Source organism: Triturus cristatus, chromosome 2_1 (assembly GCF_964204655.1).
Source record: "Triturus cristatus chromosome 2_1, aTriCri1.1, whole genome shotgun sequence".
Taxonomy (NCBI): domain Eukaryota; kingdom Metazoa; phylum Chordata; class Amphibia; order Caudata; family Salamandridae; genus Triturus; species Triturus cristatus.
This window is the reverse complement of record NC_140581.1, coordinates 172,540,122-172,559,885: the sequence shown is the minus strand read 5'-3', so window position 1 is coordinate 172,559,885 and position 19,764 is coordinate 172,540,122. Positions and strand designations below refer to the sequence as shown.

The window sequence follows — 19,764 nt, the reverse complement described above, 5'->3', positions numbered from 1 at the left end:
TAGTCTGCCCCCGACTGGAGTGGAATGGTCTGGGGGGAGCGGAGGAAAGTCATTGTTTTGTGGCAGGGGAGGTGCGAGTGTTATTACCTCGACCTCGTCCCTTCATGTTGTTTCCTCTGTATCCGCCTCTAAAATATCCTCTACTGGGGGATGTTTGTGTAGTGGCTTTGAATGTAGATGAGGTGTCTGCGCCCATATTTTTGGAGGCTCCTCGGTAGAAGGAGCGCCGAAAGGAGCCACGTGCTTGTGGAGACTGTTATGCTCCCATGGACTTAGCAGTCTCTGTGTCCTTTTTCATTTTTTTCAAGGGCAGTGTCTACGGCTGGACCAAATAGCTGTTCTTGGTTGAATGGCTGACTAAGTATGGTAGTTTGTGCCTCTGGCTTAAAGCCTGAAATGCGTAACCAGGCATGTCGTCTAAGGAGCACACTGGTGTTAATTGCTCTAGAGGCAGTGTCTGCGGCGTCAAGTGCACATTTAATTGACGCATTTGAAATGAGCTTGCCCTCTTGGATAAGGTCATTTGCCTGGGTTTTATACTGTTCAGGCAGATGTTGTAAGAGATTCTCTAACTGGTCGTAGTGTGCCCTGTCATATCGTGCTAGTAGTGCTTGGGTGTTGGCAATATGCCAATGATTAGCGGCTTGTGCTGCTACTCTTTTGCCAGAAGCTTCTAGCAGTTTAGATTCTTTGTCCGGGGGTGGTGTATCTCCGGAGGTCTGGGAGTTTGCGCGTTTCCTAGCATTGGAAACGGCCAAAGAATCCAAAGGCAACTGTCCTTTGATGCAAGTAGGATCTTCAGGGGCAGGCCTATATTTCTTTTCGATTTCTAGGGTTAAGAACCCCGGCACGGACGGGGTCTTTAAATACTTCGGGGGCATGCTTAATGACTCCTTTGATCATAGGTAGTATATGTACTCACTTTTGAGATTGTTCAAAAGTATCTAAGAGGAAATATTCCTCTGGTGCGTCGAAATGCATTTTAACGCCATGATAAAGTACCGCTCTATTTAATAATTGGCCAAACCCCAGGTGATCATCTGGGGGAGATGGTTTGGAGGGATATGGCTGCAGTTCTGGCACTCATCAAGTGGTGAGGTATCTGGATCCGTGAACGGGTCATTAGGATCACCCCCACCTCCTAGGTCATCATCATCTGGAGGTGGTGTAGGTGGTGTAGGCAGAGGAGGTGGGTTAGAAGGCAGTATAGGAGAGGAAGGGGGCATAGGCGATGTTGCAGAGTCCTTCCTGTGTACAGGAACTGGAGCAGATGTGTCCAGTTTACGTTTCTTACATGGCACAGCCGTGACATGTCCAGTTTTTGGGTTGATATAAATCTTTTTCTGCCTTGGATCGATGGGATCTGGGTGAAAAAGTTCTTGTTCCTCAGTAACAGTTTTCGGTGCCGATTTTTTCGGTTCTGAGCGAGGTTTTGGTTGACCCGTATAGGTTTTGGCTTCAGGAGGTGTATCAGAGTCCTTAGCCGTTTGTTTCGGTGCCGACAATGGTTTTAGAGCCGAAGCTGGATCTTTAGGCTTAGGAACCTTCAACGCCGGCTTATCTATGGGCCTTGGCGTTTTCGGGGCCGAAGGCGTCGGAGCTGAGTGTTCTTTTGGCTTTGGTGCCGATGGGACAATGACATGCGGTTTGCTCGGTCCCGAGCTACCGGAAAGCTTGTGTTGTTTCTTCGGAGCAGAGCCCGGAGGCGGGGCTTCTGAAGGATGTTTTCGGTCTCGACTGGGGCCAACAGGCGAAGTCTTGACCCCTGCCTTTGGTTTTGGAGGGGTTGGGGCAGGGGCAGTAGTACTCACACGTTGCCCAGGAGTGATGAGGTTGTCTGAGTCCTCTGCCTCGGAGATGATTTCAAGATCCTCGGAATATTCTTCTGGGACATTGGGGCCTTCAAAGATGTCCTCTGGTTCCAGAGCTGGTCTCTGTGCCATGATGGGTCTTCGAGCCCATCTATCTCAAATGGTCTTTTTGGATCGAAAGGATGCACAGGCTGGACAGCTGGACTAGTCGTGTTCAGGTGATAGGCACAGGTTGCAGACCTTGTGATGGTCACTGTGTGGAAATTTTGCTCCACACTGGGGGCATTTTTTGAAAGGCGTCCTTTCCATGAGCCGTAGGCCTACCGGCGTGGATAGCCCTACGGCGTGGATAGGCCCAGCGCCCCGTGTCGACGTCCGGATTCGAGCCGATGAAATCTATGACTAAGATGAAGGTGATTCGATGTGGAAATTTTGCGCTTCGAGAAGCTTGGAATTGAGATTTCCAAACGGAGCGGAAAAGTTGCATCCGAACCCAATGGCGGAAAAAGAAACAATCTAACGATGGAGTTGATGCTCATGCGCACTATCGTCCAAGGGAGGAGTCACCTATCTCGTGACCACAAAGACTTCTTCCAAGACAACAACGTGCAAGCATCCAAGCCCAACACCAGATGGCGATCTACTATCCTAGTGTGTGATCTGCAGCTTATATGCCTCGAACATACACTTTCTTAAATATTTAAGCAGCTTTATCATATTTTACGTTATGTTTGTTGTGTGGTATACATAGCAGACATTATCTGAAAGAGACAATTAGTTCTAGATTTCTTACCTTGTGAATTACCCCCAGGCGTCAGACTGGATCCGGAGAATTTGTCGTCAGCAGTACCCCTGCGCATCGAAAGGTGGCGTCAGTCGGCTCCGTGTTCGTCACCCTCACGCGCCGACGTCAGTTCTTTCTTTTCCGCGCCAGCCAGCGCAGATCTGGAGAGAGCAGTACCGCCGGTCACTTTTTGACTGACTTTTTTGCGACTTTTGTCAGCACCGTTTTTGAGTCTTCTGTTCCTGGTGCACATTAGTAATGCCCAGTTTCAAGGCTTGCGGTTCCTGCCGAAATCTGATGTCGGTGACTGATCCGCACCGCATGTGCCTCGAACGCGACCACGAACCCAAGTCGTGTTCCAACTGCCGGACAATGAATCCGAAATCTTTGCGGGAGCAGTCCCGAAAGCGTCGAGGCCCGCAGTCCGCTCCACTCCGATCAAGGTCCTGGTCGCGCGGGAGGTCGAAGGACCGGTCGCAGAGCCACTACCACCATTTGTCCTCAAAGCCTTCGCACTACTCAGGTAAGTCGAAGCACACGAAGAAGTCGAAGAAGCATCCTCGTTCTTAGACTTCTCCCAGTCTGTCCCAGTCTGTCTGTATGCCCCTCCCACGGCTCCGTGTGCGGAGGCCGAAGGGTCGACTCAGAGTTTCCCTCTTTTTCCGGGACCCGGAGCGACCCCTGCCCAGCTTCAAAGCTTTAAGGAAGTGATGCATGCAATCTTTGGGCAGCTCGACTCACACCTTTGGTCCCCGTGGACACACCTTTGGTCCCCGTGGACTCGGCTGGTGGCCTTGGGCCTTCAACGCCGGTGGATCTAGCCCTGGTGCCACAGGGTCCCCTTGGATCCAGGCCTGGCTCCCAATTGGAGCCGTCGACCTCATAGCACCTCCCCGGCGCCGATTCCACCGGCACCACATCCGCAACCGAAGCCGGTTGTGTCCCCAGCTGGCATCGACCCCGGCCTCCACCCCGATGTGGGCACAGAGACGGACCGACGTCAACAGACACCGGATCCGTCGCCAACAGGTACTTTTGTACCCCTGTTCTACCCTGGTTCTTTCAGGCCAGATTGGCAACCAGAGGAGGGTGGGGAGGACTGGGAGGGGTCTGGAGACCCTTTAACTGACCAGTTGGAGTATGATCCGGACTGGAGAGAGGAGTTGGGGGAAGCCAGTGGTCTGGATACCTCCCCAGACCTTGGCCTGTTGTCTCCTCCTACCATGGCTACGGAGGAAGGAGCTTCTTACGCAGTGGTTTTGGGTAGGGTGGCAGAGGCTCTCAACCTCGAGCTGCCTACAATGGCAGTCAGGACTAACTTTCTGACAGAGGTGCTTAAACCGGCAGCGAGCTCTTCAGAGCCCCTGTTGCCATTTAATGAAGCCCTAACTGACATGCTTTTGAGTACCTAGTCCAGGCCCAACACAGGGGCTCCTGTGGATAGGATGATTGCCCGACGCCACAGACCAGCTCTGGGCGACCCCACTTTCCTCTCCCAAAACCCCACCCCAGAGAGCTTGGTGGTCCAAGCCTCAACGCCCAAACGTGCATTCCCTACCGCACCACCTGATAGAGAATCCCAAAAGCTGGACCATCTTGGGAAGAAAATGTTTTCTTCCTCCAGCTTGGAGCTGCAGTCTGTAAACACTGCATGTCTGTTGGGCCATTACACCCACTGTGTGGGATACGGTAGCGGAGGTGCTGCCACAGTGCCCGGAGAAGACCCAGGCCGTGCTCTTCCGTGCAGTCACCGAGGGGAGAGATGCAGCCAAGTTTACCATATGATGTGGACTGGACACAGCCGACTCGCTAGGCAGAACAATTTCAACGTCAGTAGCTCTTCGACGATATGCCTGGCTGAGGTTGACTGTTTTTTTCTGGGGATGTCCAAGCTACTCTTATGGACATTCCCTTTGATGGCTGTCGCCTGTTCGGCGCCAAAGCAGAGTGCTCTAGAGCGCTTCCAAGACTCTTGGGCTACAGCCAACTCCTTGGGCCTCTCCACCCGTCCTGCACAGTCTGCTTTTCGCCCCTTTCGTGGCTACAGAGCCAGAGTCCGGCGCAAGCTGTTCAGCCCCTGCGCGGCAGGGAACGTGGGACCCACCGCCGTGGGTCTGGGAGCCAGCGAGCGGGCCAGTACACCAACGCCCCCTCTGCAGCAGCCTCCAAACCCTCCTAGTCAGACCTTTCAGGGCCCCCAATCGCCAGTGGGTGACAGGATTCGCCATCACCTCCCCCACTGGCGCACCATCATGTCGGCTTCCCCTTCGAGACTACCCCCCCAGCCATGCAACCGCAGTATCATCGAATGTCGTAGGATCATCTGGCCCTTCTCCAACAGGAAGTCCTGGCTCTCTTGGCCAAGGGAGCCATCAAGCGAGTTCCTGCCCCAGAAGTAGGTCGTGGTTGCTATTCCCACTACTTTCTGGTGCCCAAGAAGGGCAAAGGCCTGCATCATATCTTGGATCTCAGGAACATCAACAGCTTCCTCCGGAGGAAGTTCAAAATGTTGACGCTAGCTCATGTTCGGTCTGCCCACGACCCTGGAGACTGGATGGTAGCATTGGACTTGCAGGACGCTTACTTTCACATCGCGTCCCGACGGCCCACCGGCGTTACCTGCAGTTCACTGTGAGCCATGAGCACTTTCAGGTTACCGTGCTCCCGTTTGGCCTTACCAGCGCCCCTCGGGTGTTCACAAAGGTGATGAAGGTGGTCGCAGCTCATCTGCGCAGATCAAGGTTTCTAGTCTTCCCCAATCTCAACGACTGGCTGTTGAAGGCGGACTCACCCCAGGCAGTCATCTTCCACCTCCAGACTACGGCAGACCTCCTGCATTCGCTGGGGTTCACTATGAACGTGCCAAAGTCGCACCTGACTCCCTCTCAGAAGCTCCTCTTCATCGACGCAGTTTCAGGTTTATCCTCCCGAGCAGCGAGTCCAGGATATTTGGGCTATGATACCGATCTTTCAGCCTCTATCCCATGTTTCGGTCAGGATGACCCTGATGCTGCATCGTGCCAGGTGGCATATGCGGGCTCTGCAGTGTGACCTGTAGTTCCAGTGGGCATCAGGCAAATCTGTCTGATTGCGTTCAGATCTCGGAGGGCACTGCACGATTGCAGTGGTGGCTAACGAACCAGGACTGGGTCAACGGCAGATTCCTCTTGCTTCCCCAGAGTACACAGTGGTGATGGATGCATCACTTCTGGGGTGGGGCAGCCACATGGGAGAGGCGGAGATCAGAGGCCTCTGGTCTCCGGCGGAGTCTGGGCTCCACATCAACCATCTAGAGCTCTGGGTGATCCATCTTGCACTGAAGGCATTCCTTCCCTCTTTCTGGGGAAGAGTGGTGCAGGTGTTCACGGACATGTGATACTGCAACAAACAAGGCGGGGTGGCGTCGTGGACCCTATGTCAAGAGGCTCTCTGTCTCAGGACATGACTGGAACGTCAGGGCATATCCCTGGTGGTTCAACACCTGGCGAGTTCTTTGAACGCCAGGGCGGACAAACTCAGCCACAGGTGCATGATGGATCATGAATGGCGTCCTCACTTGGAGGTGGTCTCTTTCAGCAGTGGGGAGAGCTTTGATTATATCTATTCGCCACCACAGAGAACGCGCAATGTCAGCAATTCTGTGCATTGGAATTTCCAAGGAGGTCCTTTTCGTCGCAAGTGGAGGTGCGGGCTTCTATACGCCTTTCCGTCTATACCATTTCTGCCCCAAGTGCTGAAGATTAAGCGCGACCGGGCCCAAGTCATTCTTGTGACTCCGGATTGGGCACGAAGAGTGTGGTATCCTGAGCTGTTACACATGGCCATCGATCCTCTGATCCGTCTGCCTCTTTAGGAGGATCTTATGTCGCAGCAGCGGGGGACGGTCCTCCACCTGAATCTGTCCAGTCTCCACCTCTGTGCGTGGAGATTGAGCGGCAACAGTTGACAGCCTTCGACCTTCCTCCCAAAGATTGTAATGTTATCTTGGCAGTTAGGCATCCCTCCACTAAGACGGTAAACGCCTGCAGATGGAACAAATTTGTGGCATGGTGCACAGCAAAGGCTGTGGATCCCCTTTCTGAGGCTCTCGTGTTCCTCCTGTTCTTGGCCCAGCAGGGCTTCGGGCACTCTAAAGGGCTACATCTCAGCTATTTCAGCCTTTCTTAGGCTTCCTGATCAGCCTTCTCTTTTCAAGTCCCCTGTTATAAATAGCTTCCTTAAGGGCATTACTCATCTTTTTCCACCTGTTCCCTGCGTAATGCCTCAGTGGGACTTGAACTTGGTTCCTACTTATCTTATGTGTGCTTCCTTTGAGCCGCTTCATAACTGTCCTCTCAGACTTCTTACTTTAAAGACTACCTTTCTGGTTGCCATCACCTCTGCTCACAGGGTGAGTGAGCTTCAAGCTCTTTCTTCCAAGCCTCCTTTTCTGGCTGGTCATTCGGACAAGGTCGTCCTAAGAACCAGACCTTCCTTTCTTCCCAAAGTGGTTACTTCCTTCCACATTGGTCAAACCATCACTTTGCCCACCTTTTTTACGCCTCTGCAGCCTTCTAAGGAGGAAGAGAGGCTCCACCGTCTGGATCCAAAACGTGCGCTTTCGTTTTATTTGGATTGCACCAAGCAATTCCGGGTGGATGACCAGCTCTTTGCCAAAAAAGGTCGGGCCGCAAACAAATGTTCCATCTCCAGATGGGTTTTTTTGTGCATAAAACCTTGCTGTTCTTTGGCAAAGAAGGAGCCTCCAGTGGGACTGCGCACCCATTCCACCAGAGGGACGGCAGCTACCACTGCTTTGGGATGGTGAGTCTCCCTCAATGACATCTGCCAGGCTCCTACGTGGGCATCTCTGAACATGTTCACAAAACACTACTGCCTGTACAGCCAAGTCCGGAGAGACTGCTTTTTATTTATTTATTTACTTGAGTTTTATATAGCGCTGGCTAGACCCGGAGGTATCGGAGCGCTTTACATAAGGACACAGCGAGTTACAAGTTACAAAAGTTTCACAGTAGTTACATGATGGATAAATAAACAATACAGTAAATTAGTGAAAACGAAAGTCAGGATAGAAAAGACCAGGGACAGCTTGTAATCCACAGGACGGCGACAGCAGCGGGGAAGAAAACTAGACAAATGTTCTTTCATCCGGCTGGACAGGTGACGGCCATAGCGTTGTGCCAGGGCCAATCTCCCCTATAGCGGTCGCTTCTTTGGCCGTTCTGTTCTCCAGGATTTTCTGGTGTGAACTTGGTTCGCAGACCCACCTCCAGGGTTGGTATTGCTGGGGCATCTATTCACAAGGTAAGGAATCTATAACTAATTGTCTCTTTCAGATGAATAAGTTACTTACCTTCGGCAACAATATAACTATAAGAGACATAGATTCCTTACCACCCCACCAATCCGCCCCGTTCTGCAAACTGACTTCTAGGGTTAAGGACTTCCTTCCGGGGCCCTAGATTTGTGCACCAGTGGTCAGTGTCTTGCATGGCTCTGCGCTTCTGGCATGAAATGTCGTGTAAAAGAACTGACGTCTGCGCGCGAGGGCGGCGTCTAAGGAGCTGCTGCAACGTCATCCTGGCGCCGCCGCCGCCCTTCGACACGCAGGGATACTGCTGACGTAAAATTCTCCAGCTCCAGTCTGACACCTGGTAATTCACAAGGTAAGGAATCTATTACTAATCTATGTCTCTTACAGATATATCGTTACCTTAGGTAAGTAAATTGTTCTTTAGGCTTGGCTCATGCACGGGCTCTAAGATCCGACCTAGGACCAGACCCTTGGCTTGGCTCGATCTGTAAACCTGCTGGATTGCCCACCTCTAAGCAGGGCTGTACTGGTTCTTCATTTCAAGGTAAATTAGCAGTTGATAAGGACGACAGGGGCAGAAGGCCTGAAGATGGTGCAGTAGAACGGGGGGTTGGGGGTCGAATCTTTGAAAAAAAACAAGCATTGGCAAAGCCAGTAGGTCTCGGCGATGCGCTTTGTTAATGTCAATGTAGCCCAAGAGCATACAATTTGAGCAGGTAAGCCGCAGCTTATTCTCGCTTTCTGAGTTTCAGTGGCAGAACTGTAAACGTATCAATCCAAATCCTTATCCTTTCTGTCCACCCTCGGGAGTGATCTTACTGAGAGCAGCAAACACCATTGTATTAAATAATTGCAAAATGCTGCAGTCACATGAGAACACTTAACAGTTCATGTGAAAAGCAAAAGTAAAAAAAAAAAAAAACATTTTTAAAAAGGAACACACAAACACACACACACACATCCACCCAACTCGTTATGACAGAGTTTGCTACTGGCCATTGGACCAATATTAGGACAGAGAGGGTGGTAAATATCAAGCATAAACCGCAAATGCCAATCCTCAAAGACGGCAAACATGCAGGTGGCTGGAATCCATAGCACAAGCTCAATTGCAGTTACCAGCTATTGACTTACTGAACCTGGTAGCACTTTAGAGTGCTGTGAGCAACTAAGGGAGCACATTGGTCCATCCAGTCTTATGCAGTTGCTCACTTGGCAAGTATATCTCCTCTTTCTTTTAACCTGAATATCTACCAACTAAGAGTTAAAGGACCCTTTAAAAGAAAAGAAAATAACCATTTAATAATACTTTCATGAGCTGCTACTTTGACAGGCACAGCTGCCATAATTTAAGGAGAATGGATGCACTTCACTTTATTAGAGCGATTAAACTTCTATCACAGGGTAAATGATAGCAAGTTAGAAGGTAACAAGATTTTCACTACACAAACAGCAGAACAGCAACCACAGGGGATGGATTCACTGTAATAAGATGCTTTCAGTCAGCACACACTCAGATCCTACCAGGAACTGCCGACTAGGGACCTGGAAAACTGGTTCAGAGTCTTCGTGTCGGCTCAACATCCTGCGATTCTGGGCAAATTATTTATTCTCCCTGTGCCTGCAAAAATGAATGTGTCCTTGTGTAAAGTAACTGAAAGTGCTCCAATAATAGCTTTGGGTGCTGTTCGCGCTATATGAAACTTAATTTAAAAAAAAAAAAAAAAAAACAACAACAAAAAAAACAGGAGACAGAGGATGGAGCAAGTGAAAACACCAGCACTCGTATCTAGTATGCCAATACAAAGAAAAGACACAAGTACTTGGTCAATGCTCTGGGGGAGGGAAGAGGTAGGAGCCAATCATGTCATGGACAAAGGATTTGAGAGAAAAGATTGAGCGAGCAAATGGGAAGCCGATGGGCGGGCTGAAGCGCACAGATTGAACACAACATATCTCGAGACAGAGCTTGCGCAGTCTAGCCGAGGCCTAAACATGACACAGATAGCTGCAACAGGCAGGAGCACCAGAAGGCTGAAAGCCTGCGGTCTGCGAGGATCATCATCAAATTGTTGAAACGAAAAGTCCCAGGACATGGAACTTAAGAAGGACCTTTATTGCTGCCTCTGGCTGATGACAGGTAGACAAAAACAAGAGGCAACATTTGTTAGGTTAAAGAACCTACAAAGTGTAATCATGATGGAAGGAACACCATGGAAGCATGAGGCTGGAGCAGCGCAGGAATAAAGGAAAGGGAAACGTACATGACACTGTATTGATGAACACTTTAACAAGAGGTAAATAAACTATAATAAGGAATAATTAAAAAGCAGGGTAAAACAACGTGCAAGATAAAAGAATGGCATCATTACTCGTTAACCAAGAGTTAAATTAATTCTAGCCTTGCACAATAATTTAAAAACCTTACATTAATTGTCTGCAAGAAATTAAACCTGCTTAATGTTTCAACTCATCTTAAAAATACAAATTGCCATAATTACTGGTCTAAATGTATGTTACTTAAACATCGTGCTCTGAAATAGAGAAAGGAAACTAAAAAGCAGAGGTGGCTAAGGGAAAATCCCAGAGGACTTGTCGTGTATTTCCTACATGGCCCGTTGTTGTTTTCCCTAGGTTAGCCTAGTTGTACACATTGTAGGCCGTATTTCTGTTGCACACGTTACCACATAAGCATGCTTGCTTTTGTGCCACATTGTATTTTCACACAGAACCAGCATATGTTTTCGTGTTCTGTTCTTTTCCTGGGATTTAGTCTGACCACTATAGACAAGGTCAAACAACAATGTCCTTTGTTATTCGCTCTGGTCGGACACTAGCACCTAGACATAACATGAGAATTCATCTGCTGTTTGTGAGCACGTTTTGTCGTAAAACTAAGGATGAGAATTCTAACAACACACTGAGCGAAGGTCTTGGGGCAAGATTACCACATCAGCGGAGATGTAGAACGTCCACATATGTATGCTAAAGTAAGAGGGCCGCCACTCATCCCATATATCTTTTATATATAATCATTAGCTTCAGTAGGACGAGGTGGGGGTTTAGACTAATCTGTCCTATGACATGACAGGGCTTTTTATGGTATATGGATTATTAACTATTCCAGCGATATTTTTGCTATCCATGGTTTTCTAATTGTGACGTAAATACTACATCTTAGAGCAGTATACCCGAAACCGGTGCCAGGATGCTTATTTCTGGTCCAGGGAGGACCTGGCCTGGCAGTTCGGACTGGACTTTTCCAATGGGGAGCAGGATCAAGATTGATTTGCATATTGCTGGGTCCAAACTGGAATGGCGTAGCAATAAAAAAAAAATGATGGATTCAACTTCGATCTGTGACTGGGGAAGAATGTTTGAATTGTTCAGCATTCCGTCCATCTGTTCTTTTTACTTTTAGAAAGCTGGCATTTTCTTGACAGTTTCTAGTCACATCACTGGTTAATGTTGCCGGCTGGACTGTGTATTACTCCTGGACAGCCACACACAGTGGGAGCTTAGGTGTGTCTCAATGGGCAATCTCTGGCAGGACGGGTGGGAGGAGCTGGGCATAGATTCACTTACGCCTGAATAGGCTGTGTCCTTTCCACATGCAAAGGGCTGCATACCCCCTGTAGTGAATTTGGAGCCGGGCAGGAAAGGAGGACATCCGTGTACTTCAAAGGCACCACTGGGTATACGTACTGGACCTTAGACACCACCACTTCAGTACCCCTTTGGACCTGTGGTTTTCTGCCAGGACAAAGAACTGCTGTGCTGCTAAAGGACTGCCACTCTGCTGGACTGTACTCTGCACGACTCCTGCTTTGCTGTGCTGACCTGCTGCACTCTTGCCTGGGTGAGGAGGACTGGAACCCAGAGTGACTCAAAGGGCTAGTTGGCTGGCCTCCTGATCTAAAGCCTCAGGGACGTAACAGGCTTCCAACCTACTTGCATCTGCACCTGGACTCTGCCATCTGTGAGTCTACTCTACCAAGTGTTGCCACCCCACCTAAAGAAGTGGGCCTACGGTGCTAACCAATGAACCATCGCAACTTCTCTGTTGAGTGACGCATCCCATAGCAGAACCAATATATCTCCCTGGGTGAGCGGAACCCTAACAGAACCGATGCATCGCCGTCTCTATGTGGACTTAATCCATTGCAAAAGACTTGCATCGCCGTCGCTTCCCGGACCTGGAGACCCACGCACTGCCTTCGGAACCGCCACTTTGCAACGCTGTCCCCGGTGCGGCTTCTCGCCTCTCTTGTAGACTGCAGTCTCGCCGCCGCTGACAAAACTCTGCATCGCAGCTTCACCGTTCATCGGAACAGATTGTGCATTGCATCCCCAACACCAGATTTCGCATCACAAGCCTTGTTGATGGGATCCTTGACGTCGATGCAAAAGGACTGCGCACCGCACACCTCCCCACATCTCGGGAACCAGCGCATCGCTTCGGCTCGACAACATATCTTCGACGCGGATCCACACAATGCTCCACAGCCAGAATTTAAAGTACTCTGTTCAGCAGGCCTAACTGGGTCCCTGTAGCCAGCCCACGCTCCATTGCGGTTGGCCTGAACTTGTGACTTTGTCCCGGATTTTGCGCAACCAGATAGCCCCAATAACTGTTCAGGCACAAAGCCGTTTGCTAAATGCAGAGGGATAAAATAGAAAATTGCATCAAAGTATTTTTTCTTCTTCTCAAGTTCACTGGATCACTTACCAACTCCCTCTTTGCTTCGTCAACCTTTGCCTGAGCAATGAAGAGATTCTTAAAAAAAGAGAAATATGTTACAATGCATGCTTGCCACAAAAGGTTTTATTATGAACTATCACTTACATGTAAGCATTGAAATACTGAAAATCAAAATGAAGTCAAACAATCAGTCTATTCTTTACTTTACCCTTCGCTGCCAACTGGGTTTATAGCAAGTATATGTAACCCAAATCAGAGTTACTTTCTGTATGAAGGAGTTTGCTAAAATATTATGTAAACAAAACCCTATTCAAATAAAAATATATTTGTTTAAAACTTTTATTAAAAAATGAAATCAGATCAATGTGTTATACCTATACTTAAGATAACCATTATCTTTAATCATCATTATGCCCATGCCAGTCTTAGGTGATCACTCTTTGAGGTAGCCCCCCCCCCCAAAGACCAACACCACTCTCAACAATAATAATGTTAAATAAAAGAAAATCTTTTGATAATTCTTCTCTTTCCACTCTTAACTTATGTCACTTCCTCTATATTATTATAGAACCCTCCCCAAGACATTAGCTATAACTCAATACAAAAGGTAAGTCTTACAACTGTAATGGCAGTCAGCTATTATGTCCGCTAATGGAGCACTGGACACCCTTCCTAATCAGGTTCCATAGCTGGGTAGGTAGGGAAAAGTGGTGTTCAGGGTTGAGACTAATGAAGAGCCAACGTTTAAGGCTTTTCCAATCTCCTGTTGCGTCAGATTTTGTGTTTATGAGACGGCAAGCACAGGGAACATCAATAATCTCGCAAGATAAAACAAGCATTTGCAATGCAATAGGTCTCGCATTTTCGTAACTTTGACCTATTGGTGTTTTAAATGACAATGCCTTTTATTATTGCAGGTTTTTTTAAACACATAAATAAAAAGCATGGTCATTTACAATGTAAAAAGCTAAAATCTCGCAAATGCAAGACCTATTGCTTGCAAATGCTTGTATGCTTGGGGGAGGCGTACATAATATAGCCACACATGTACAAGCTATGCTTACATAACCTTAGCAATGGCATCACCTTTGCCCTGAGCCCCCCTGCCCTTGGCCCCACTGTCTACCATCTGCTGCAGCATACATTCAGCCCGTATCCTCCTGGCTGCCTGAAACAGACAAATTACTTAACGAGCGCACACCTTTCACTTCTCCTTTACAGATTGACTTCACCTTGTACCAAAACCGGGACATACGCTCAAAATTAAGAAAAGCGTCGGGACACCAGGACAGTACTCGGAAAACCATGACCGTCCGGGGTCTGCACCACTGTTATTATTTCTGTGATAAAGAATTTAGCAAACATTCTATGCAGCAGTGCAAAACATGGAGCAGTCATTTCACATAAATGTTGCTGTGTTTGTCTATAAACCAACGTGTGATTTTCCTTGAATCAATTACACTTCTACTTGAAAAGCATTTTTTTAATGAAAATCATGAAGTGGCAAAAGCACAGCTGATCTCTCGCTGATAATGTTTTCTTTCAGACACAGCTGTAACATAATTGCATGTGGTACACACTCGATACAAACTAGCTGTCTGCAATCTGTTGCTGTAAATATTCCGGAATATGTTTATATGGATATATTTAAGCGTCTCGTGCACTCCTTATTTGAAGAGAGAGCGCACAGTTTGCTGGCGTCAAACTGTGAAACGTTCGCTCCACTTTATGAATGCATTCGGCAGTGGGTGGTGAGGTATTCCTGCCATTTCAGAGCGATGCAAGCCATCCCAAATATGCGCCACCGTGAAGAGGCTTTAGTTATAACCAGCAACGAATGGAAGAAAAACTCTAGCAAAATCCAGAGACATACGCGGTGTGTTTGCACTTCCAATCTCACACAGCCTGTCTGTAAAACCGCATCTTCCAGATCATTCGAATGAAAGTCATCTCACCCTGCTTGAAGGCCTGACAGCGACAGCCTCTAACTGGAGCCCTAGACTGGACATTCAAGGCAACGACATAGAACACAAGCAGTGAGTTTCATTTTCAAACTTTTTAACAGTCTGGCGACTTGAAACGTCTCGAGGCAAACAACCGACATCTCCAAGTGTGCCAACTGGAGCCAGCGTTTTCAATTGATTTGGGAAGCGCCCAAAATGAAGGCCCGTTTCTATGTGCCATGAATACCACATGGTCTCATTTCAAAGGGGTGCGTCGCAAAGCTTTTCAGGAAAATGTGCCATTATCAACAACAGATCTCAGCGCTCGTACACAGACTATCTGTTGGACAGAAGGCTGTTAATATGCAGGTCATGGTGAGTGACAAGCAGCTCACAGCAAGAACACACAACAAGCTGTCTCCGCGTGCACATCTCCTGTCCGCGCAGGCACAGCGAACAGGAGACAGGGAGGGACAGGAGATATGCACACGTGCGTGCGGCATTGAATTAAGCCAGCGAGGAGACGCCATGTGCGAGCACATCGACTGTCCGTGCGCGCACATGATTTGTCTCCCTTCCGAACGAAACCGACAACAATAGAGTCTCGACAAGGCGAAAGCTGCGCATGCGCTGCATTAGCCAGGCGAGACCTAGCGCGGTTTGCATCACGCACAATGGAAGCAAGGAAATGGAGCATCAAGAGGAGGATAATAGAACAAGCATTTGCAATGCAATAGGTCCCGCATTCACGCGAGTTTGAGCTATTGGCATTGTAAACGACAATGCCTATTACTTAAGTTTTGGGTTTCAAAACCTAAATAAAAGGTATTGTCATTTACAATACTAATAGCTTAAACTCTTGCAAATGCGAGACCTGCAATAAAGGGCCTTCTCGACCACTTGTTAAATTGTAAATCGGAGGAAGAGACCGGCCTGCGACGTCTTCAAAGTAGTGATACTAGTGCAGTGAATAAGATGTGTAAGTGTTGTAAATTACACAGACACAAAGTGTAAAGTGAGAGTTACATATGATCCAAGCTATAAATACTAACAAAGCGCTCCAGCACCTTTTGCACTGTGTTTACACGGTCGCGGCTCAGGAGGAATAGCGGAAGGGGGCTATTTCCTGCCCTCTCCGTGATTTGAGTGTGCAGTGTGGCATTGTGTAATGTCATTGCTATCATTGGCCTAATAACCACTGCAGCTGTAGCAGGGCCCTGCTTTATGGCACACATGGAGGGAGGGAGGGAGGGATGGTTTCGGCTGCAGCTCCAGCCTCGTACAGTGCCCCTGCTATTACTAGTGAGCGAGAGGCACCGAGGTGGTGGTATTGGTGGTGGTGGTATTGGTGGTGGAGGCATTAGTGGTGGTGGTTCTGGTAGTGGTGGTACTGGTGGTAGTGGTATTGGTAGGAATATTGGTGGTGTTACTGGTGGTATTGGTGATGATACTGGTGGTGGTACTGGGGGTATTGGTGGGGGGGGTACTGGTACTACTGGTGGTGGTACTGGTGGTAGTAGTGGTACTGGTGTTGGTGGTGGTACTAGTGATGGTAGTGCTGGTGGTGGTGATACTGGTAGTGGTGATGGTGGTACTGGTGGTGCTGGTTGTGGTGGCATTGGTGGCGGTAGTGGTAGTACTGGTGGTGATGGAACTGGTAGTGGTACTGGTAGTAGTGGTACTGGTTGTATTGGTGATACTGGTGGTGGTGGTGGTACTGGTGGTGGGAGTGGTACTGGTGGTGGGAGTGGGACTGGTGGTGGTGGAGCTATAAATGCAAACAAAGCACTAGGATTACACTGTCACGGCTCAGGAGGAAGAGCGGGGGGGGGGGCTATTTCCTGCCCTCTCCGTGATTTCAGTGTGCAGTGTGGCATTGCGTAATGTCATTGCTATCACTGGCCTAATAAACACTGCGCAGCTGTAGCAGGGCCCTGCTTTATGGCACGCATGGAGAGAGGGATGGTCTCGGCTGCAGCTCCGGCCTAATACAGTGCCCCTGCTATTACTAGTGAGTGAGAGGCGCTGAGGTAGTGGTATTGGTGGTGGCGGCATTAGTGGTGGTGATACTGGTAGTGGTACTGGTAGTGGTGGTACTGGTTGCATTGGTACTGATGGTGGTGGTGGTATTGGTGTTGCTAGTGGTGTTATTGGTAGTGGTACTGGTGGTGTTACTGGTGGTGGTACTGGTGGCATTGGTGGTGTTATTGGTGGTACTGGTGCTGGTAGTACTGTGGTGGCAGTACTGGTGGTGGTGGTGATGCTGGTAGTGGTGGTACTTGTTGTAGTGGCGGTGGTATTGGTGACGGTACTGGTGGTGGTGGTACTGGTTGTAGTGGTGGTGGTAGTATTGGTGGAATTGGTAGTGGTACTGGTGGGTATGGTGGTGATGGTGGTACTGGTTGTGGCGGTGGTGGCAGTGGTGGTGGTGGTGGTGGTGCTGGTAGAGGTGGTGGTACTGGTAGTGGTGGTACTGGTAGTGATGGAGGTATTGGTAGTGATGGAGGTATTGGTGGTGGTGGTAGTGGTGGAGGTAGGTATTGGTGGTGGTGTTAATAAAACAGGCTTTTGAAAACAACCCGTCAGGTGGCTTTAGTGCAGATGACATGTAACACAGATATGCTGTTTTCAACTTCAGACCATTAGCACATGATTATGTGCTACCTGGAATTCACATGACTTAATTGGCTAATCATTTCTAAATCCTTTTTTCTTGGGGGGAGGGGGTTTGAAAAAGACACGAGATAATGCCGGGTTAAAGTGATTGAAAGCAGGCGCCCGTGTTATGGGGCGGCCGTGCTGCTTAAAAAAACACAAGCATTTGCAACGCTATAGGTCTCGCATGTGCGCAAATTTAATCTATTGGCATTGTAAATGACAATGCTTTTTAATTATATTTTGAAAACAAAAATAAAAAGGCATTATTATTTGCAATGTCGATAGCTCAAACTCGCGTAAATAGGAGACCTATTGCATTGCAAATGCTTGTTAGATTAAACAAGCGCCGCCGCTAAGGTGAAAGCAGACCGCGCTGCAAATAAATAATAAAAAAATGCTTACAGACTTATGAGGGAGACCGTGTAACGTCACCAGTAAAAGGTCCAGTCCTCATGGGAGTTAACAAATGGCGACAGGGCGGTAACAAGGAGGGACTAACAAGCCTCATTATCAATTGGAAGCGAGCTTTACCAAGGACAATGACACAAGCTAATGAAAAATATGGGCGGAGGGAAGGCGAGGCTTCCACAGCATACTCGGCTACTGCATGCCTCGCAGAGCGTGCAGCGCATGAGCGTTGCCGCTAGGCTCGACCTAAAAAGGAGCATTTTCTATCAGACAAATATTTAAATGTGCTTCTAGTCTTAAAAGATATTGGTGAATCAAAAAAGATTTCCAATATGAAACGAAGACAAAAAGGCAGAGCTTAGTGTCCAACGATCCGGTTACCTGTAGAAGGAAATATTAACTGCCCTGATACCTGTGGCTGTGGAGCATGGTGGTATAGAGGAGGAATAGCCAGTGAGGCCCTTAAAGGCACTGTGCCACTTTTTGTTTGCATTGAAGATTGCAGCCTATCTGCTATCATTGCTCTTCATTGACTTTCCTTTAAATACAAAAAAAGGATTGTGAAAGATTTGATTTAGTTACTTAACGTAACTAGTGACTATTTTATTAGACTTACTTTTTTTTTATATGAAAATCAAATGAAATTTGGTCTTTTGCTAGCCTTCGATAGGATACAAACATACTCATTTTCATTATTGTGGCACTCTTTTCTACAGAACAGTATTGTGCAGTTGTACATATGTACAAACGCATTTATATATATTGTAATGTGATCCTGGATCCTGAGAGGGGGTGGGACTGTTCAGTGCTTATGACTATTTATGAGGCTCGCTAGAAAGAGAACGACCCATGGTGTAGTAGTTCCATGACCGGCTCATTCGTAGCACTGACTAGAAGCCCCAGGAGAGTTGTCAAGGTGGGTTGAGGGAGAGAGGTAGGAGGTGAGAGGATGGAAGACTCCCTGAAAAAGTCCTGGTGCTAAAAACAAATAGGACGCACATCAATTTCTACCTTGAGATATACAACACAGGGTATTAGTATGGTGATAGTTTGCGATGCCCTTAAGAAAGACAGAAACCTAAGCATCCAAACTGAAGATAATGTGGACAGCACTATAAACATCAAGGTGAGCTGTCTGAGGCATGAGTTGACCCAATCTTAGAAAGTCTGTAGTCTAGTAGCAGATAAAATGTTCATACTAGACAAAAAGAAATATACCTTATCCAAATAGAAGTAGCGGCATTTTATAGGCAGAGGTGTAAGGACAGAAGATAGCTGGTAAGTCGATTGAAGGTGAAACAAGCAAAGAGGTTTTACTCGCGAGATTAGGGATGAATAAGCCATCCATCTTTGCAAGGACCAGGAGATGCTACGGCAATTTCACCTAAATTACTAGCATTTATATGAGAGGAAGTGTTGCCTGGGAAATGCAGAGATTCTCTGAGGAGTGACATTTCCAAGCTGGATCAGGGAAGGAAAGAGATCCTGGCTGATCCTGATCACAAAAGAGGAAGTGCTTATTGCAATACAAGGTTCAAACACCTCTTTCTCCCAGAACAGCACTTCACGGAGAAGATCAATCATAGTGAGCTCTCACAGCAGTTAAGAAGGACTTTGAGGCACAGGGAGTAATTATTATGCAGACAATGACAGAAAAGACTATCCCTGTAATTCCCAAATCAAAGAAGGACCAAAGGGACTGGCACCTATAAGCCTAATTCAGAACTGAACTTGGAAGCAAAGCTGTTTAGGAAGGTGCTGGCTAATAGGCTAAGTAAGGTCCCACTGGGATTGGTCAGGCAGGCTTAAATAGGCAGCATTAGATACGAGACAACATGAAGTAGGTGCAGCAATTGTTTTAGATAGCAAACCATAAGTAAAGGGGAGGCCATGTACTTATCCCTGGATGCCGAAAAGACTCTTGATTGAGTGAATTGGATATATTATCCAAAGTTTTCCAGGGAGGCAACAGACCTGTGCACTTGCTTTTTGCACCTCGTGACACTTTGGTTTTGCAAAACGAGCTGCAGACGCATGCTAAATGTGCGCCAGCGTGATCTCAAAGGGCCCCATGCTGATGAGGAAACACTATACTTCTGTGCCTGTTTCATATAATTAGGCTTTCCTGTTTTCAGTTCCCATTT

At 47.9% G+C, this 19,764-nt stretch overlaps 1 protein-coding gene across 1 annotated transcript in view; it reads right to left on the bottom strand.

Annotated features, from left to right (window-relative positions):
• The window catches only part of HAUS1 (HAUS augmin like complex subunit 1), a 284,053-nt gene that overhangs the window by 67,534 nt on the left and 196,755 nt on the right, over window positions 1-19,764 (bottom strand). The window contains exon 8 of the mRNA XM_085640696.1: window positions 12,639-12,686. Coding sequence (XP_085496822.1) covers window positions 12,639-12,686 — 48 coding nt within the window. The remainder of the gene's footprint in view (window positions 1-12,638; window positions 12,687-19,764) is intronic.